Raw genomic sequence first — 22,653 nt, forward strand, 5'->3', positions numbered from 1 at the left:
ATTTCTCAAGTAATGTAATTCATCCTGCAGATTATCCTTTTTTGTGTACAAAAGGATATGGGATAGAAATGGAAGCTACATCTTCTGAGACAGTGAAGTTAGTGAAGCAAAACTGGAGATCATTATTGTGGCTTATATAGTAGTATTATGCCAAAGCATTCACATTTCTTTAAGTAGTGATGGAGGAACCCAAGAGGTGTTGGATAAGACTTTGTTTCCTTGCAAAACTGATATTTTTATTCACCTACACACATATTAATCATGATTACACCTTAAATCTGGAATCAAATATGATTTGGTTTCAAGCAGACCTTGTCTAGGTGTCAGTAGTTAGGTGTATTTCATGTTCTGACTGATACCTTATAAGCTATAAAACTGTCTTACTGTGGAGAGCATACATAGAAAAATAACATTCCAGTCATGTAAGTCATATAAGGGTGAGTAATGGTAATGTGGTTTTGCTGGGAGAAGGCAAAAATTGTGTGAGGGGAGTTCAGCAAGAAGGTAAGGGAGGGGGAAGGAGGGCAGAGAAAGAGACCTTAACAGCTTTAATTCCTTCACAGTGTCTTGTGGTTTGGGAAGAGTTGCTGGAGGCAATTCTCAGCACTAAATTGTTATGCTAGCTTAATTCAACAGACTATATAAAACCAAATTTAGTCTAAGATGTGTCTGTATTGTTAACTTCTAATGTGCATTTTCCACAGTTATAAAACACTTGAAATGAAACTTTCTATAAAGATTTACTAGCCCTGATGCATACAGGTGCAAGCGACACCCTAATCTGACAGGGACTGTGACCACAGGATACATGCTACAGAAAATGGCAATAATGGAAGCATAAAACTCTTCAAGCCCTCTTTTGTGCAGTAATTTTCTTAATATCTAAAATGTTATGAAATTAATCTGTATGGAAGAGAAAACATGGATTTACAGATCATTGTCTAAGAACCATGACTACCATATCTTAGTTGAGTGATGAATGTCTTTCTGAATAAGAGTCTGAATTTATTAATATTTAATTTTTATATACATAGAATCATTTTGCCAGGGTTGATAAGACTGAAGAAACATTTTTAAATGTTCTCCCCAAGCAGGATAAAAAAATTTCTATATTCTAGTGTTATAGCCATTGAACGTGGTATCTTATGCACAAACACTAGTATTATGTTCTTAACAGACGATAACAATAAGCTAACGAAGCTGTAAGCAAGTTGTCAAAATGTGAATCTGTGCAACTGTTTCCTTGGAGCTTAATACTGTGATATGAAGCTCTTCCAGAGTGGAGGTAACCAGAAAGAAATGTATGAGGCAGAGTAAAACAGGAGAGTACCCAGACTGTACTCTTCCCCTCATGCCCAGGAAGGCAGGAGCAGAACCATGTGAGGAAACTTGAGAAAGATCCCTCCCTAAGCATAAAAGACATTCCTCAAAACAGACAGTCACAGAACCTCAGTTCTTGCCCATTGTGGATAGGAAAATGTCCATGCCTAAGTCAAGTTGCAGATGCCAAGGGGCCAGCCTTCCAAGTTAGCTGAGACACTAGAGCAGGCAAAAGAAACACATATGGGGGTTCTCTGAGGCAAAGAAGGTCCTTTGGTAAGTGTCAAACACTTCTTTGCAAATTAGAAAAGATATGTAGAAAGTTTGCAGCTGGATGATTCATACTCTCATCATATCTGTGTGACAAGAAATCAGTAGCTCTACTATATGTCCAAAACTGTATAGGGAAACTGCAATACTAATACACCAGGCTGTTTTGCCACATACTACACCCAGGTGAGCCATCTGGGACAAAAATCCTCTTTTCTTTATGAGAATGAGTATAATGGAAAAACCCAGAAGTAGGTTTAAGATAAATAATTGTACCTGATCCCTTGATTTCAACAGCTTTATTCTGGATTTACAGTGAGGGAGTTCAGAGTGTCTACATTTGAATTCCCTTTTGTAAATCAAAAGTTCTTTCCACTGTTACTCTATGAATCCCTTTGTTCTGTGACTTTTTAATTCCTTTACAGAAGAACAAAATCTTATTTACTTCACTGTGTATACAGAAATTGAAAAGATACAAGCCCTCCCAGAGCTCCGAAATATTAGAAGCCACAGATTTTTCAGAAACCAGGGAAAGTGTAGTCAGCATAGTTAGCACTGTTCTAGAGGATACACAACTGGCTATGTGATGCACAGCTGCCCTTTCCACTCATCTCTGACAAGACTGGACTGGAAGAGAATCTAGTCCTGTGCTCAGTTATAAAAGAATCTCCTTTGTATCAGATGCACTTCCTATATCTGTTTACCATGGAAATTATGGCACAGTGGGTCAGGAATACGAGAATGATTTCTTAGATTCACAGTGTCTGGTATTTCCATTTATATTGTGACTTCACTTGAAAGTGCACTCTTGGAAAAACAAGCAGTATGTCTTTTCTTCACAAGCTGTATTCAGGACACTGACAGTTATGGCCTCTTTCATCTCTCCATTTTGTAACCTTGTGTTTTTTAATCCAAAATAATTACATTATGTCACTTAATTTAGTGTAAATAAGGGCAGAATTAAATTTAATTTAAGCCTTCTGACAGCTTGAAAAGGGAAGAAGGAAGCACGTGTTGCAATTTTCTAGAAATACTTTTCTTCTTTACATAAATTCTGACACTGTCACACTGTAATTGATTAATCTTTTGTGAACTGTGGTCTTCTGTTTCATTCAGTGCTTCTAAGATGGCTTCTTTGGAGAGTACATAAAGTTTTCAGAAATCTGTTTTTGTAATCTTAAGTGGTTAGTCTTTCAGCTCCAGTGCTACCACTGAGATTTTAATTTATCAATCTGCTGTTCAGTGAAATACTGTAGAAACACTTTAAAGCCTAAACCCATCACTTATTCCTACACCTGTCAATGACAGTCTTCTGTAATTGTCAAACCAAGTTAAATGACATTCCTTCAATGTGTACAATATCACTAATAAATTGGATAATCAATCACATGTGTATGGTTTGACAGTAGTACCTTGAATACACTGAATTTAAAACACATTTTAAAGAAGTAGGACTCGTTACTCTTGTACTAGGAAAAGAAAAGTACTGCATGGACATCAAGTATTTCCCAGTCACTCTATACAATTAAAGGACACCTTGGGAAATGGTTAGGCCACTGGAAAGCTTTTTCATTACCTGACTATAAAATATTCCCATGGGAAACATAAGTAATTGGAGATTACTTTAAGTGACAGAAAAATAGTCTGACAGCAGGAGCAGAAAGGTCAGGGAGATATTAAATAGATTTACTCAGGTTTCTTTATATACAAAAGCTTCTATTTTGTTTCTAAAACACATCAAGCTAACAGTGTTAAGCATAGACTATCCCTACAGCCACAGGAAGCAGTTTTTATTGGGAGTAACTCTATTACCCAGCACTTAGCTGTACAGAAAACCACTGGGGCTAAATTCTGCCTTTGAAGTCCCTTCATCCCTTGTGCCTGCCTGGCTGTCATAAACAGCACCCAAAGCAGCTGATCCCTAGAGTCTGAATATTGATCTTGGTATCTTTGCTATCCTGTGCTTCACAAGCTTTGCCTAATCCTTCACAAGAAAGTGGCTTAATTACCTGATTGTGTATATGTCGTTTTGAATATTTACACAACTTTTGCCTAAAATTCAAGTTGGAGAGTAAGTTCAACAGTTTTCCAAAAATACTTTTCATTGGGAAAATAGTTTTTGGGAGAGAGGATGAAGGTAAAGAAGCGATATATCTGCAGACAGAAAAAAAATACAGCCTACTCATACTGCAAATAAATTCTGCCTAGTGCCTCCAGAAAGATACTTTAATGGAAAATGGAGTACTGTGTGTCAGTTATTTTAGGTATACATGTCTTGCTTGGATAAAATGTACTTCTTCAGATTAGATTTGCCAAAAATTTTAAATTTTACATTAAAAAAATTCTCCATTTACAGGAGTAGATTCCTTGCTGTACATTTAAAACTTGACTCTATAGTTCTCCTGCATCTCACGGGGAAAAAAATAATCTATCTTGCACTTACTAATTGAATGACCAAACAGAATTAGAATAAAACTTTTATTAACTTATGGTTACAAAACTACTGTGAAAATTGATCAGTAATTGAAATACAGAAGTACTAGGTTATGTTCAATCAGCATTTTGGGACAAGTTGTTGGGGATTTTGGTGGTTATTTTTTGGTTTTAACTATACTTATTTGTTCTCATATCTGCATTATGGAAATGAATGTAAAATACTTTTCTGCAATTACTTTTCCTCTTCTGGCTCTGTCTTTTTTGCTGTAAACCTCCAAGAATATATTAGTTGAAGGGATCACTAACAAAATTTGTCTTTGACAGTAAGTATGTCAGCAAAAAGCAAGCTCTGGAGGCTATTGTCTTTCTCTGCAGAATATACAGCCTGAACTGCAAAACGGAAGTATCCTTCCACTTCTGTCAGCATCATGAGCCTTAACTAAAATCAGATGATCTCTAAAGAAAAGGTGGGATTCAGGCCACCAATTTAATTCATGTCCTTGGGGAATGTATGTAACCATCCACTGAAAAGTGGCCTGAAATCTCCACCTGGTTTTTTCAATAGCTCATGAAAGTCATTGCCATCTGATTAATTTTCTAACAGGGAAGGTTTCCATATCCTGATGCTTATTCTCTAAATCATCTAGTTACACTCACCCACCCCCTTTTTTTAACATCCCGTCAGTTTAGACTGATTCTTTTTTGTACTCAAGAAGAACAATTTCTAGCACTATTTTACATGACAAGAAAAATGATTTTACAAGTGACTGGAATACTAGTTTCAACCATTAGGTTGATACGGGCCTCCTAAAAAGAGTTTGATTGAAGGAATATTACTTTTGTATTTAATATTTTTATCCATCCCTGACAACAGAGAAGCAATTGACAGTATAAATGGTGATAGTGCTGAGAATTGAATTAAGATACATTATGCCTGGTTTGTCAACATTTATGTTTTACAAATACATCTCTGTACCTGTGGAAAGAAAAAGATATATTTGCTAATAGTGACTCACATGCAAGACAGAAATTCTTGTTGCCATGAGAATAACAAAAGCCATTTCTGCTCTGTTCTGCATTAACTATTCTAAAGTCAGAATAACTCCACTGAACTCAGTTACACTCATTAGTGTTTGGAGCTAAGTAAATGAAAACAGGATGTGATCTTTAGGTTCTAAAAATCTTTTGTGGGCAGAAAACACAGAGCACAAGAAAGATTACACTGTAATAATATATATTCCATGTACAATATCATTAAACAAATAAAGACATAATAAAATCCATAGGTTTATTTCAAAGATGTAGAAGCATATTTTTGCACTTGCCGTATTGACACATGCGCAACTGCTGATGTGCATAGGAAATATGAATATGTACAGCATTACAACTCTGAAAATCTGGTCTTTGGGGAATCCTTTACTCTTCAGGCATACACAAGTTAAAGCAGGCTTAGTGTTAAGTGAAGTGAAGCTAAAAGAGACAGCTCATATAAGATTGACTTGGTGATACTAGGTCAGAAAAAGGAACCATTACTTTTGCTTAACAGAAACACACTTTATTGATGAGTTTTCTTTGCCTCAGTGTGAGAATTACAGTGTCTTTTGCTGTATTCCATTTTAGCAGCAGCACCATGCACACAGTTCTGTTGTTAATATTGCAGAGATGGCATATGTTTGTGGGTAAGTAATTCGCCTGTTTACAATGTCATTAGGAAACCGCTGACTCCACCAGTTCACAGGCTTGTTTAAACCTTCCTCTGCTTCCGACTTGCTGAGTATTTGGTATTCAACACCGTGCAAGTGATTTCCTGCAACCTCCCTAACACAGGTTGGTGGGTTGCTAAGGAATATATCTCAAGAGGTTAAGAGCCCTGCAGTCACCTTGATCTCAGTGCCAGTGATTATCTGTGTAATTTTCTGCGTCGTGTTTTACACTGGCAGCACTGACCAAAGCTCATGTCTGTCCCTTGGTATGCCTAAGTGTGAAAATTTATGGCTGTAGATAGAGAGATGTGCTGGTCACTTTCACAATATCATCTCTTTAACATATTATTATAAATGAAATATTCAACTTAAAAAGAATGAAAAATAAAAAAGCCATGTGAGATCGGTTGGAGAAACAGAGGAGATTTTCTTTCTCACAGGTCATCCATTTTGTGTTCTTTTCATTTTCTTTGGTTCACAGCCTTTTCAGTACACATGCAGGAGAACTGCTTCACAGCCAAAAGGACTAGGAACTGCCTTTACAAAACCTCAGACCTCTAAGGGTCTCACATGATATTTTGCATCATGAGCTGTTAACTCAGCAGTCACAGTGAAGGACACTTAACCCTACAGCATGTTGCTGCTGTGTTGACTGTGCTACCACGGCTGCAGGAAGAACTTCAGGGAGGGGGAGAGAGACACAGATCCTGGATATAGAGATATAGAGAAGGATTCACATCAATATTTCCCAAAGCTTCGAAACCACCCTGTTTTACCTGTTTTATTCTGCAGGATCAACACCTACAGATAAGGTCCTACAGTACCATTCCCCTTCTGTAATTTTAATAGATAGCATGGAAGGATAAATGTCTTTCCTCCATGAGCGACACTTAAATTCAGTCAACTTTCTTCAAGGAGACTAAATAAGGGGAAAGGGAAAAAAAAGAATTGAGGCCGTTGCTCTGTTGAGAGCTCATAGCAGCCCATCCACCTCTAGCACCTCTGGGTGCTATTCCTACCTTGAGAGTGAAGTAGCTGTTGCTTCCTCTTTGCCAGTGATCCCAGGTAAGAAGTCCCTGTATGTGTGAACTGGCTCTTTCCCACTCCATATGAATGGTACTTCAACACAGAAATATCTTTTGCCAGTGAAGAGAGATCCAAAACAGTTTTTCCCTGGACCTTTGCAATTTCTTACCTATATTTGTTTCTCCTGATGGTGCCTTTCTTTTCCCAGAATGGCCTTCCCACCTCCTGCTGGAGTCCCCAGAACCCATATTGTGGGACATGGACTTAATTAACAGACTAGAAATACAATAATAAACTCAGACTAGAAATACAAGCAAATCAACCCCAGTTAGCTCTTCAGTTGTGCTAGCAGGTAGCACAGTTAGAAGCCACAGTATGTTTGCACCTGGTATCCCAGCCATGGGGTCAGTAACCTTTTGGCAGAGAGGTGGATAAGGACAAATTGGATAAAGTTTGCTGCAGCTGAACCCATGTGTATGCTCGTTTCAGAGACTGACTGTCATGCAACGTAGACAATACCTGCAGTTACCACTTAGCAGCAATGGATGCTACTGAACTAAACCATGAAAAATTGCAAAGCACCTTAACTTTAACGTTGGAGGCAATATCTGTAGCAGAGATGTTTAGATAGCTTCAGCTGTAAAATACTATATGAAAACTTCTAGGGTTTCTCCGACTGAAAATTAAAGACATAATAACAATATCAGATGCTTCTGAAACAATTAAATAGTTCTGAAAGGTAATATAAGCAACCCCTAAAAATTTACAAGAATTCATAGATTACACTGTCATGTGATAACTAGACTCCAAAATGAGCTTCTACTTTTTCCTGCTCTGGTCCCACAGATAAGCATTAGAGCATCTAGTTAAAACTGTCATTTGCAAAGCTAAAGGAACGGAAAGAACTGAACTCCATTTCAAGACAGAAATTACCTGAACAGGGAACAGAACAAAAGAATGAAATTCTTAGGGGCTGAATGATGTGCAAAACTGCTTCTCTCAAAAAAAAAAAAAGTATTATCTAAGATGTTACACTAAATTTAAAAAGAAAAAAATTATAAGCCACATTTTTCAACAATATAAAAATATTCTACATGAAGAATGCTGTGTGAGAGGATCTCCTCAGTGGTATGGTGAGAGAATGAGAGCAGAAGATAGAGGGAAACAATCAGTTGCCACACCAGAAACCCTTTCCTGCATTTTCCCTACCCAAAACCTCTGCTGCCTGTGATTACCCTCATCTGAGGAACCTGTGAGTCTTTCCCAGCCACCCAACCCTCTCTCAAGCCTACTGATGTTTTTCCCTAGCACACTCAGACCTCTGCCTGAGACCTCTCTCCCTCCTGTGCCCCATCAGTGCTACCGTTCCCAGGGATGGCTTTGAGCTGTCTCTGTCATGGTATTTGTATATGAATAGTAAGTTTCACACTCTGACAGCCCAGTGAAGGGCCAGCAGTCCTTATTGTGTCCTATGGGGCAGAACAGAAAAATATAGCTGCCCTTCAGCCTTACTCTAGCTAATGCAAAGTAAATTATTCTTCATCAGCTTTATGGTATTTGACTTTGAAAAACTGAATTTATCTGGTCTTTATGCAAATTAAATTAATGTCACTCCAGGTGAAAGGTTTCATGTGACAGGTCTTTTAAATTTAATCTTTTTTTTTTTTCAAACTGTCTGTTATCTTCTATTTAAAAACATAAATTGAATATTAAGTATGGGCTTATTGCAGCTATTAATCATTCAGCTAAATAAAAGCACTAGCAAACTGTGAATAGCAGTAAATAAAATAATAGGTCTGCTACCTCTTAGTTCCATGTAGACTGGCTGTGGAGTGAAAGATGAAATAAGAGCTGTCACACAGTTTAGGGAAAATTTTGCTAGTTTGTGCTTGGGCACTTGCATCCAAGGTAGATGTGGCAAGGTGGAAATTGTCCCCCGACCTCCTGCTTCTTTGATAGATGTCTTTTGCCAGTTGCAGACAGGGAAAATTGCAAACTCTTCAAATCAAAACACTAGTATGAAATTATTACTGAGGTAGTTTAAGCCTGCCCACTCTATTTTTCCCCCTGTTAAGTAGTCAACCTCTGAGACTTAGCAAAGGGAAGAAAAGGGGAAAGAGGCATTATGTGAACAGGAAAAAAAAAAACAAAGAACTCCAGAATTCTTGACCCGTTCTTCAAATTATGTACCAAAAAACCCACAAAAAAGACATTTTGCTCAATGTTCAAGAGCAGAAATCCAGAATTCCATTCCCTGTGAAGACAAACTTCATTATTATGTAGCTACCATCATGCATCTCCCTTAATTTTCTATATTTTCTTCTGTGCTTTGTCCCTTCTAACTCTCTCCTTTCTACCTTTCTGCTTTCTTAATTAAATCTTCTCCGTCTTGTGATACTTTCTTCATCCTTTACTATTTGTCCTCAGGCAAGTGAGAAACTTAGAGTGTGTGTTACTAGTCCTTCATCAGGCAGAATACAAATTCTTTGTGTCTTTTCTGTGCAGATTGTTTATTAGCTCCTTGATTCTATTTTTTCAGATGTGTGAGACAGACAGACTTCATTGCTATTTCTTCACAATAAGGGTAGAAAGTTGTTAATGGAATGCAAAACTATGAAGATCAATCTAGGATTGACTTTGCAATTGACAGCTCAAAAACTGTTTTCCCCTGGACCTTTGCAATTTCTTACCTATATTTGTTTCTCCTGATGGTGCCTTTCTTTTCCCAGATTGGTGCGTATACTCCCTTCCAAAGCAGAGAAGAAAGGCATCTCTGTAACATTATTGCTTGCATCGTTCATTTTCCTAACTTTTTTCCTTTCCTCTTTATGATGAAAGGAGATTTGGCAAACTCGAGGAAAGTCCAACTCTTTTCATGTTTCTCATAAATCAGATTCATTTTCTTATATCTGCTTACCTACTCACTCATTTACCAATCTTTCATGTATTTAACAGTCTTCCTAGTCCACTGATTATGCTGTTAGCCCAGCAAGGAAGAGGGCTTCACTATTAGAGTGCTCACTTCATTTGATCACTCAGAGAATTACACTATAATGATCCTCTAATTACAGAGCTGTTGTGCTGTGTTAAGTTGTTAAATCCTTTCTATATGTGCTGTCAACTGTTTACACTGTTCTTCTTGCCCCAGACTTAAAATTTCCAAGCATACTACAGTGATAGCTGACAACAGTATCAACAAACATAACGTACAGTGTATGGCCTGATGAAAAGTGAAAGGACTTTGAAAAAGGTCTTGGAATGTGAGAGAAAGCCAATATTACCACAAATGTTTTAAACAATGTGCATTTTCCTATAAACCAGTTCATTCTTGTTTTTCTTTTTTTTTTTTTCTTTCTGCAGTGGTTATGTCTTTGATTATGATTACTACAGAGATGATTTCTACAATCGGTATGTGTGTTTATATTTTTGTATATCCTACACCATTTCTACTGTTTTTTTTTTTTTATAATGTAATCACATCATTCGGTTAGACAGCTCTGCTCTGATCTTACACATTATTCATTTCATTATTTCTACTGTATATCAGAAGAAACTATTTGAATATATCACAAACAAAGAATATCACCACCACTAAATGTATGCTCATTAAACAGCTCTTTTGGTCTTATCCTTCTCTGAGAGCTTTTGGGGCATTTTCTGTACTGAACAGTTTAATGGTAGTTTAATTTCTCAGTGTTTCCTCCCACAGAGTTCTCCAGGCTTACTGTCACTGGAACGTATAGCAGCTGTAAAATTTTTCAATATTACACCTGTGTCTTTGTCTTTTCACCCATGTGTATGAAAAGATGTAGAATGACTCCTTCAAAATGTGTCTTCCAAGAACATTTTGAAGTCTAGAAGGACCCTGAGGGAAGCAAGACCACAAGTTGAACAGCATGTGTGTTTGTATAGGAGGAAAAGAAGTGTGGATACCTGAGCAACTGGAGACTTGTTCCTGGAGTACGTACACACAGCCTAGCTCAGCATTATGGGAATTTATTCATTCAGATGTAGCAGAATGACCACAACACAGGGTTAGCATGGTTGTTCATGGATAACCAACCAGTTGTGTCTCTGCATTACAGCAGCCTGGTTTAGCACAGGTCAAGTGAGTCAGAGAGGAACAAAACATTGCTCCACCAACCTCTTCTAATCTGAGATTTTTTTTATGTAAAGCAATGGACAATAGCAGGAGAACAGTTTACACCCTGAGGTTAAGTCACCGTGCGCTATGTATCTTTCTGCTTAGGTACACTGGAGGAAAAATTTAGAACCAATTTTTTTTTATTTCCTTTTTTTTTCCCAGGGTTGGTTCAATTTGAGCCTCTAGTTTTGTTTTTGCATGCAGATGACCATGCTCACTTGTCACTTCAGCTCTGTCCACAGAGCTAAAAATAGTGCACTGTAAACATACAGAGTAAAAGCCATCAAAGCAGTTTAATCCTGCTCAGTCCAGCCTTGACAGTAGGAGCAGCTCGTATCCTGTAAAAAGGTAACTTCCACAGGCTTGTGTTTACTTTCCCCAAGGTTACTGCTCCAAATTTCATCAGTGGATTTGTGTGTTTTTAAACAGAGTACTGTTTCTGACCTATGCCACCTGAATATTAAAGTTATGTGTCTTTAGTTTTTTCCCTAATTCTGTCAAATATGGGTAGCACAGGTGAACAAAAATAACAGTTAAATTTCCACAAGAAAATAAATACTTATGAGGCTTTAAAGATTATTTCTGTGGAGCCTCAAGCCTATCTTGGTGATTGTCTTATGGAAAACCGCTGATAGTGAAATGTGTCCATAATCCATTCAATTGTATAATTTTCTGATTTTGAAATCTTTCAGGATTAAGACAGCAGAATTTTTATGGTCAAAAGCCAAATATGAGATTGGTCTCACAAGGCTGGACATGTTGATCTGTTGACATAAAAAGCTTAGCAGGTTAAGGGTTCCTGTTAGAACCAAGTTAATGGAAGTGGAAAATGAAAAGCTCTTCATGGTAGGCATGGAAAAGAAAATCCCATGGAAAGTTCAATGTACAAGAAACATGCTTATAAGAAATATAAATTAAGAAATATAGTCATGATTCTCTGAGTTTCTGAACTTCTGAACTTCCTGAATTTCTGTGTTTTACCCAAACCATAGGTCTTGTTTTCTAATATTCATTAATTTTCCAGCCTCCCAAAGGGAGAAAACACCTATCTTATCTTGACTAAAGCATTGGTGGGGTCAGGAAAGGGTGACAATGATGGTTAGGGCTGTGAAATAAAATCTGTATGAAGACAGACTGACAAGATCAGTACTGCACAAATTAGAATGTGGGTGAAAGAAAAGGTATTGTTATATGCAAATTAGTGATTACTGGGACAAAAACTTGCTTCAGAACTGAGCATTTCTGTTCATCATTTCCCCTATTGCAAGCACAAGGAAAACAGACAGGGTACTTCAAAACTAAAAAAAAGGAAGCCAAAATATTTACATACTTTAAAAAATAAAAGTAAGAATAGTAATATTAGATATCAGTCCTTTTATATATTTCCAAAAAGAATGAAGCACAGTTTTGCATTTCACTATTATCTAAACATGAACTATTGGAAGCTAGAAAAAAATGGCCTTCAGGGGAATATAAGAGGAATTTTGGGAGGAATATAGGAATGCTGTCAGGGTATGCAGAGATGCAACAAGGAAAGCCAAGGCCCACTTGCAACAAAATCTGGCAAGGGATGTCAAGGATAACAAGAAGAGCTTCTTTAAATACATCAGCAGTAAAAGGAAGATTGGGGATACAAGTGGGCCCACTGCTGAATGAGGTGGGTGCCCTGGTGACACAGGATGCAGAGAAAGCAGAGTTACTGAATGCCTTCTTTGCTTCAGTCTTCACTGCTAAGTCTGGCCCACAGGCATCTCAGCTCCCAGAAGAGAGAGAGAAAATCTGGAGAAAGGAGGATTTCCCCTTGGTTGAGAAGGATTGGGTCAGAGATCACCAATGCAAACTGGATCCTCACAAATCCATGGGCCCCGATGCGATGCACCCACAAGTGCTGAGGGAGTCGGTGGATGTTCTTGCCAAGCCACTCTCCATCATCTTTGAAAGGTCATGGAGGACAGGAGAGGTGCCCAAGGACTGGGGGAAAGAAAATGTCACTGCAGTCTTCAAAACGGGCAAGAAGGAGGACCTGGGGAACTATAGGCCAGTCAGCCTCACCTCCATCCCTGGAAAGGTGATGGAGCAGTTCATTCTGGAGTTCATCTCCAGGGCTGCAGAGGAAAAGAAGGTTATCAGAAGTAGTCAACATGGATTCACCAAGGGGACATCATGCTTGGCCAACCTGATATTCTTCTATGATTGTGTGACTGGCTGAGTTGATGAAGGGAGAGCAGTGGATGTTGTTTATCTTGACTTGAGCAAGGCTTTTGACACTGTCTCCCATAACATCCTCATGGACAAGATAAGGAAGCATGGGTTAGATGAGTGGACAGAGAGGTGGATGGAGAATTGGCTGAAGAGCAGAACTCAGAGGGTCGTGATCAAAGGAGCAGAGTCTGGATGGAGGCCTGTCACTAGTGGTGTTCCCCAGGGGTCTGTGCTGGGTCCAGTCCTGCTCAACATAATCATCAATGACCTGGATGATGGGATAGAGTGTAACCTCAGCAAGTTTGCTGACGACACCAAGCTGGGAGGAGTGGCTGATACACCAGAAGGCTGTGCTGGCATCCAGCGAGACCTGGACAGGCTGGAGAGCTGGGCCGAGGGGAACCTGATGAAATTCAACAAGAGCAAATGCAAGGTCCTGCACCTGGGGGGGAACAACCCCATGCACCAGTACAGGTTGGGGGTTGACCTGCTGGAAAGTGGCTCTGCTGAGAAGGACCTGGGAGCGCTGATGGACAGCAAGGTGACCATGAGCCAACAATGTGCCCTTGTGGCCAAGAAGGCCAAGGGTATCCTCGGCTGCATTAAAAGGATTGTGGCCAGCATATTGACAGAGGTTAACCTCCCACTGTACTATGCCCTAGCGAGGCCACATCTGGAGTAACGCATCCAGTTCTGCACCCCCCAGTTCAAGGACAGGGAACTGCTTGAGCAAGTCCAGCAGAGAGCTACCAAGATGATCAGGGGGCTGGAGCATGTCCCTTATAAGGAAAGGCTGACACACCTGGGTTTGTTTAGCCCGGACAAGAGAAGACTGAGGGGGCATCTCGTCAATACTTATAAATATCTGCAGGTTAGGTGTTAGGATGATGGGACTAGGCTCTTTTCGATAGCGCTCAATGACAGCACCAGGGGCAATGGGCACAAGCTGGAACACAGGAAGTTCCACCTCAATACGAGAAAAAACTTCTTTCCTGTGAGGGTGCGAAAGCAGTGGAACAGGCTGCCCAGGGAGGCTGTGGAGTCTCCTTCCCTGGAGACATTCAAAACCCACATTGGATGCATTCCTGTGCCCCCTGCTCTAGGTGTGCCTGGTCAAGCAGGGGGGGTGAACAAGATGATCTCTGGAGCTCCCTTCCAACCCCTACCATTCTGTGACTCTGTGAATAATTGCATAATGATCTTTTGCATGATAGCTTAAACTTCTGAAACATTTTGTTCCCGTATTGTCAAACGGGAGATTGTGAGCAATCAGTATATCATTCAATACGATAAACGTTGAGTGGCAAAGCCCAGTAATATTTCTGGTAAAAGCTGCGAAATTGTTTTAGTGTTCATCTTCATACACAATTGTTTAGTTATGCTTACAATGGCTAGAAACTGCTTATTCAGTAAGAATATCCAAGGCCATGGAGTTCAAGTTCAGTGGGGGTGACAGGATCTCTGTGACATATTTTGTAAACAGCTATGGAAAAAGAGGGACCTGGTTATATTTGCTGTAGGCTTATAGTACAGACAACATTAAGGATCCTGGGATTTAAGCATTAGGTGTTTACTTGCCAGAAAGTGGGTTAGAAGACTTTCTGCTTCCTGTTCAGTATGCTGTTGGACACTGTGGTGAGTGAATTACTGTTCCTTGTGTGTCTGTTTTCAAATGTGTATCTATCTGCCCAGCTGGGTGACAGTAGTCAGAATTGTGAAAATTAATCATGCAGTTATAAATTTCCATAATTACTAGTTGCAAGTATCATTTGAAGGAAGTTCAAGGATATTTTGTGAGAATGTTTCTTGTCCCTCGGCTTCAGTGTCTGAACTGGAAACCTTAAATTTCTGAACTTTCTTCTCCTGACCTGTCCTATTCAGATCCCATAGCTTTTATGTTCTAAATACATCTATTGCTTTGATTACCTTTTCTACTGCCTTTATTTTCTTCTACACAGGTTGGTTAGCCACTGTTGATAACTGTAGTTTTAGGATTGCTGTATTCTGTTTGGAAACACTAGTTCATTTTGGTTTTATTGACTGTAGTAGTAATTCTCTGAATATCTACATGCTACAGTGTTTTGGTTTGAACAAGACTTTTTTTTTATTAAGCATGGTTGGTTATTTTAGTGATTCTACATCAATTCGTTCTTCAATAAAGAGAACATATGCTGGGGCCTCTTTGCTATGCATTCAGAAGGACATACAGGTCCCTCACTATAAAGACTCCTCCTATTTTACAAACTGCAGGATATTTCTTTATGGTGATGGTTAATTTCTTTTTCTTTCTATAAGGATAGCAGATAGAAAACTAGAATTTAAGCCATGCGTGTAATAAAGGATCTGAAACATCACCACAACAAAATGTACTGCTGTTAGTTGTGCGCAATGAAATGGTGTGGACCTGTGGAAAGCAGGTTATGGGCTTTTCATACTGCAAATAACAGAGTCCCATAATGTATCCCTCATTTAAATTATGCAAAAAATATAGCTATGCATTGGTCTGTGACTGAAATCTGAATACGGCACTTAATGTGCATAGGTCCTTGAAATCTAATTTGACTGTGATATAAAGTGATTGCAGTTTCAGAGGGTAATTTTCTCAAAGAAATCATGAAAATTTAGTTGACAGGGTTTCCATGATATGAAATCACAGAAAGTTTTATGAAGTCTAACTGACTTAATCTTTTCTAGGTTGTTTGACTACCACGGCCGTGTCCCCCCACCACCCCGTGCAGTGATTCCACTGAAGCGTCCTCGTGTGGCTGTGACAACAACTCGCAGAGGCAAAGGGGTTTTCTCCATGAAAGGAGCATCAAGATCCACCTCAAGTGGGGCTTCTTCCTCAGGATCCAAATGTGAGTTCCTCATATCAGTTGGATATTATTGAAACAATGATCCTAGTAATTTCTGCAAGCACACAGTTTCCACTGTATAGCTCTGTTGTAGTCATTTCCTACCCTCAGCCTTTAGCTTGAAAACTGTTTTGATTAACAAAGCTGCTATGCATTTCCTGCAAGTCAAAGATCACACTGATGTAGCTTTTGAAAGAAATCCCTTCCATGACATTTGACCTGCAGATCACTCCCTTGGCCTCAGAAGAAGCCTGTTTAAAATCCCCTATCAACCTAACTGCTTATACACCATGAGGTCTCGTGAACAGCTGATAATAAAGCAAAACTAATAATCTTGTAATAGAGGCATGCTGATTTCTGTTGAGACTTAAGAATTTTATGTCAGCTGGTGGGAGGGGTGGGAAATGGGGGGGAGGGGGGAGGTTGTTCTTTTTTGCCAAATGTCTGTGCGGGTAGAAAGAGGCAAAGTGTCTTTGCCTGTTCTAAATGGAGGGCAAAACAGTTTTGGCAACTTGGGATTATTCAACCCTTCCTTAGTGAGTTGGCCTTAGAAAAGCTGATGAGCAATAGGCATTCCCTCCTCCAAGCTCACCACCCAGTAGTATTGTCCTGGGAACTTCATCTTCCTCTCCATGCATCTTTCAGCACCTACCTGTCTTCCCCTGCCCCTTATGTGGAGTGATACTGTCCTTGGAAGCGTCACTGGAAGAGGAAGAGAAAGATCAGGTAGGGATCAGATATTAGAAAGAATGAAGGGACTTCAATAAGACACTTGTAGTACCAGACTGGACAACAAAGCATCATGCTCTCTTACACACAACGATGAAATAATTGAATCTACCAACACTACACCTTACTGGAAGAGGGGTTAATTATGTCATCAACTTGAGCCAATCATATACCCTGCCTGAATAACCTATTCAAATGTCACACATTAGCATCTAACAAAGAAGATTTGTCTCTAGTGAGCCCACTAGGATCCATTACTTATCCTATTGCTTGAACTGATGGTATCCAAGACCTTGAAAGAAAACATGTAATAAATTGAAAGAAAACATGTAATAAATATGCATGTGACTAGAAGAATGGAACTGTGATAAACAGAGGAAAAGATAATGTTTTACACTGAGGAACACAAATCTCAGGCCATTCCTTGGAAAGGATGACATTCTGAGAAAGGGAGTCTCTGTTGGTTGTACAGTCAAATCACACAAAAGTCTCCAGTGAATGAATTGGCTAGATGCCCATCACCAATAATGGGAGCTTTGATACCTACCACACAGGAAGACATCTATATTTAGGTGTCATATTATGGAGCTCACTCATACCCTAAGAGGATGTCTGGGAGTAGCAACACTTCCTTTGTTCTCTGGAGGATGAACATGAGCCTAGACATTTTCATACACATCTTGAACTAATCCCCTTGTCCATAGCTTTTTCCTCAATACATTAAATAATGAATTATGATTCCTTATATTAATTTAAAGGAAAGCATACAGCTCAAGGTCTTCACTTTAGTAGACTTTAAATTATTTTGTTAGTTTTTTCTAGCTCTTGAGTCTTTGGGTTTTCACACAGTGAATCAAAGCTTTAGTAAGCATATGGTCTTACAGATTCATTCATTAGATCTCCTTTGTTCATCCTTTACTGTTGTCTTATCCATATGAAATGTTAGTATTATCAGTGCATTCAATTCACTAACTGTCCTAAAGCATGGTCTAATAAGAATGGGTTTTTTGGACTCACTTTGCCTTGAGAGGATGAATTATCTTCAGGTAAGTTTTTACATATATATTTCTCAGTGTCCAGAACAACTCTACAATTCTTCTAGAGAGATGAGGACCTTAGTATATCCCAATAGCGGTCAAGGAAATCTCTCACCCAGAAATCCGGATTATCATTGTAATAAATGGGACAGAGCATAGTAATATAGGTATCAGATCCTCAGAATAATCATCAAATTTGCTTAATCGTTTATTCTGTGTTTCATAAAATAGTTCACAGTACCATGTCAGGACTTAAGTAATGCATAACATAGTTTATAGAATTCAACCCTAGACTGAGTACCCAAAGCCACTTGCTAGAACACCTCCAAAATACTGCCTGCATAACATAGCAAATATTGCAGAACCTGTAAATTATTTAATAGAAGTGCAATCAGGAGTGCAGAGACCCTAACAGAGAGTGTTATGCCCCTGTGAATGTATCCTTCAATGTGTTCAGGTGTGATGTGAATTCTAAAAATGTCAGTCTTGGAGCTTGAGGTGACAAGATCATCTTTGGATCAAGCTCTTTATCACTGAAGGGAGAGCTGCAAGATGCACCACTAAAAATGTGGGCTGATGTTTTGACCCCTCCTGGGTTTCTGCCCTCAGTTCTTTACAATTGCAGTTGGAACACAACTGCAGAGACCATTCATTTTGCTGGTATAAATTGCAGAAAATATTCTTTCTGCATGCAGCACACCTTTAAAAAGAGTCAGACACACATAAAGACTTTCATGCTTGATTTCCCCATAGAATTACTCTACTTTTTGTCAAGTCCAACCAACCCATCATAAAGGTAGAAACATGATTTTGTTGACTTGGACAGGAATGTAATCAGCTTATTGTAAGACGTTTATCAGAGAAATAACCGAGCCATTCCCTTAGGGGCTTCAAGTTGGAAAGTAGAAAATGCGTGTTTTGTGGCTTCTTTTGCCATTTTATTGGAAAAGTAGGTTATATTGAATTGTGGTATGAAGCCATTTAATATTATATTGCCCCTTACTCTGCACTGATAATCTGAACCCCTTGAACCAACGCACTGTTGATTCTAATTGTGATTTATTGCTAGTTAAATAAAGGATCTCTTCAATAAGGAGAAACATAGCTTGTAGGAAGGAAAATATTTTAGGTGTTAATGAAATTCAAGACCATAAACCAGCTTAATCGCAGGTTCAGAATTAACTACGTCAAAATGGTATTGCTTATGCTTGAAGGATTTCACCCCCAAAGAGCAAAACTCTTATGAGATCACATCCCCTAACAGACTTCTCAGATTTAAGTAGAAATCTCATAGGCATACCTGTTCTCATAGCTGTTCTCCATGCTCAAAATGGATCCAGAAAATGAACGCGTACATGTAGTATTAAAGGTTTGAACACAGGGGACCCCTCAGTGAAATTACCAGGGTTAGAGGGACTGTCTTCTGAAAACCAGCAATCCAAAGACAGAATTTTGTTGTGGCATACAGCAAAGATGTTAGAAAAACATAATGCCAAAAATGCCTTGCTCACTGATGAGTGTGTCTGCAAAAATAATATCTGCCCTCCAGCGCAGTAAATTCTTGTTATTCCAAAAAGTGGCAATATTTGTTCTAAGTTTGCTTCCAAAACACAAAATAAGTTAGGAGGATCTGATTTCTTTTCTGAATCAATAATTTTTCAGGATCAGTTGACAATATTTTGGTTTATTTTTTTAACTCCAGAGACAAGAAAAAAATAAATCCACATTATCAGAAGTAACTCACAAAATGAAACATGTTGGTGTGGAAAATACATGTAGTGGTTCTTAATGGTAAGAAGCAGCAGATGCAGATTGCTATTTACAACTGGGAAAAGCTCACTTTTTCTGACAATACAGAAAATGAACTTCTTGGAGTATGCATTTTCATTTCACACATCTGAAAACAGGAGGAAAACACTAATCAAAATTTTTATACCCTGTGTGCTTGAGATTAAGGAATAGACACTTATGTTAAAATATCTACTGAATTGTGCCTTTAAAGTAATTCATTTTGACTTGTGTAGTTTATATTTAGCTTCATCATCTAACCCATTTTTCAGTGAAATGTAAAGTAATAAAATATGATAAAATATTTTATATTAAACATGAAGGGCTTAGATAAAAATACATGACATTTCTTTCTAAAGGAATCTGTATCATGCTTTGTGGATGAATCAATTTGTAGTTATGGCAAAAAATGTTTCACAAATATAGTTGTAATTCAACAGTAGAACTTTCATTTCTAAAAATGTGATTTAGTCAGTTTTAAATCTCTTGGTTTGAGTTGTATGCAGTTTATCTCCTTTGGTGCTAGATGCTTCAATGAAAGATGCATTCTGGAAGGACTTTGCATTCCTGCCAGAGGGCTGGGAAGGGTCACTGAATCTAATTCCTTACTGTTGCAAGTAGCTGCATCATCTAATACTTTAAGCTCCATCTTAAAGCTAGTTAGGTTCTGGTTTTTGGCTGTTTCTTCTAATTTCCAGCTTGTATTTGTTTCTCATTTGTTCGTATCCATTTGTTGTGCCAACACCGTCTCAGCTTAAAAGTTTCGTTTCCTTTTACCTTCTCTTGTCTCGGGCAAACAAGCAAAACTCTTCTGTCACACTATAGGCTTTCCGTTCTTATGGTCATCTTCATGGCCCTTCTCCCCACATAACTCCAGAATTCACTGGTTCAACCTGTACACGTTATGCTAGATGAGCTCTTACCAGGTCCTTGTACAATGGCATTGTGCTTCCCCAACTTTAGCAAGACATCATTTGACACATCCTAGCACTGCATTTTCTTTCTCATGGCTGCATTACAGCAATAGCCTGTTGCCAACCTGAGACTACAACTACACCCAAGGATAATTCTGTTACTGTCTTTTCCAGCTGATAAGCTTCCATGTTAATAGAAGGAGTTCTGCTGTTAGTCAAGTGCAGGACTTGTTTTCAGTGCAATTGTATTTCATCTTTTTTCTAATATAGCATTTCTTAAAATCACCTGATGCATCCTTCCATTCCAGTTCACTCCAAATAGATGATGCCTTCCAATTTTATGTCATCAGCAAATTTCACCTGTTCATTTTTTTGCATCAAAGTTGTTGAAGGTATTTAGCCATTTTGGTGCCAGTGCTTGAGGAATTTCATTAGTACTTTCTTTCCCTTTCAACACATGCATTTCTGTCACCTGCTGGCCTTTGCTTATCTGCTAATAGGAAAAAAAAGAAGGCAGTAGCTACTTTATTTTCCTGTTCTATTACTCAAAAGCAGAGGAACAGATATTTTGGACAGATGCAGCTCTGGTTTTATGTTTATCAACTGCTTTATTTCTTGCCTAGGATCAATTTAAAAAAAAATATCTGTGGAATTTTAAAGCAGAATTTATATACTCAAAGAAGGACACCTGAAGTATTTACAGTCTTTACATTTTGTCTTTGTCATAACACTGTGCTTAAAAAGCCTGAAGTTCTTCCTAAGCTCTATACCACAGAATCACAGAATGGTTGAGGTTGGAAGGGATCTCTGGAGCTCACCTTGTCCAGCTGCCCTGCCCAGGCAGGGTCACCTATAGCAGGTTTCCCAGGACTGTGCTTTTGAATATCTCCAAGGATGGGAACTCCACAGCCACCTGGGCCACCTGTGCAAGTGTTTGACCACCCTCACAGGAAAAAAATAATCTTTTTCTTGTGTTTAGATGGAATTTCATGTGCTTTGATTCATATCAATGGTCTTTGACATGTTAGTGGGCACTACTGAAATGAGTCTAACTTTGTCTTCTTCATTCCCTCTTACACTGGGGAGCTCAGTACTGGACACAGTACTCCAGATATGGCCTCAGCAGTGCTGAGCAGAAGGGAAAGACCATTTCCCTCAGCCTGCTGGCAACACTCCTCCTAATGCAGCCCAGGATGTTGAAGGCCTTCTTTATCACGAGGGTACATTGCTGGCTCATATTCAGCTGTTGTTCATCAGGACCCTTCACAGGCGCATAATGCACATCAACTCCTGGCTACGTGGCTGGTGCCACCGTGAGGGGTTTGGCTTTTATGACAGCAGGGTGTTCTTTAATGACTACAACATGCTAGGGAGGGATGGAATCCACCTGTCCAAAAGGGGTAAGGGAATGTTCAGCAGTAGGCTGGCTAATTTGGTGAGGCGGGCTTTAAACTGAACGACCTGGGGGAAGGGATCGTTGTGAAAATGCTCACACCAGCATGCCAAACGGGGGAGTAAGTCAGGCCAAGCAGAGTGGTGACAAGTGTTCCTTAGCTGTCTCCCAAGAGGTGAAACAGAAGACTAATCACCTCAAGTGTATGTATACAAATGCATGCAGTCTAGGAAACAAACAGGAGGAACTGGAGCTCCGTGCCCACTCAGAGGTTATGACATCATAGGAGTAACCAAAACACGGTGGGACAACTCAAATGACTGGTGGATCGCAATGGACGGTTATAGGCTCTTTCGTAAAGACAGGCAGGGTAGAAGAGGTGGAGGAGTGGTTCTCCACATGAAAGAAAACCTCGAATGTATTGAAGTCAGCTATGGTGATTGCAACTGCTCTATCGAATGCCTCTGGGTTATAATCAAAGGGGTTGTCTCCAAGCAGGACCTCACAGTGGGCATCTGCTATTGACCTCCTAACCATGATGCCGATGCCGATGAAGGGATACTTGGGGCACTAAAGCAAGCTTCCGGCCAACAGAACCTGGTCCTTATCGGTGACTTCAACTATCTGCTGGAAGAACAATACGGCAGCTCACATGTCATCCACCAAGTTCCTGGAATGCATGATAAAAATATTAGATGTGCCAACCAGGAATGAGGCACTGCTGGACTTGCTATTCACAAACCAAGAAAACCTGCTTTGTCATATCTCAGTCAGTGATAGCCTTGGCTGCAGTGACCACAATATTGTGGAGTTTGGGATCCTTCTGAGCATGCTGA

At 39.2% G+C, this 22,653-nt stretch overlaps 1 protein-coding gene across 2 annotated transcripts in view; it reads left to right on the forward strand.

Moving 5' to 3' along the window:
• RALYL (RALY RNA binding protein like) overlaps positions 1-22,653 on the forward strand; it is a 396,442-nt gene that overhangs the window by 342,435 nt on the left and 31,354 nt on the right. For both annotated transcript variants that reach the window (XM_075085317.1, XM_075085316.1), the window contains exons 6-8: positions 10,116-10,163; positions 15,796-15,959; positions 16,602-16,682. In XM_075085317.1, coding sequence (XP_074941418.1) covers positions 10,116-10,163; positions 15,796-15,959; positions 16,602-16,682 — 293 coding nt within the window. The remainder of the gene's footprint in view (positions 1-10,115; positions 10,164-15,795; positions 15,960-16,601; positions 16,683-22,653) is intronic.

This window comes from Phalacrocorax aristotelis, chromosome 2, assembly GCF_949628215.1.
Source record: "Phalacrocorax aristotelis chromosome 2, bGulAri2.1, whole genome shotgun sequence".
Lineage (NCBI taxonomy): Eukaryota > Metazoa > Chordata > Aves > Suliformes > Phalacrocoracidae > Phalacrocorax > Phalacrocorax aristotelis.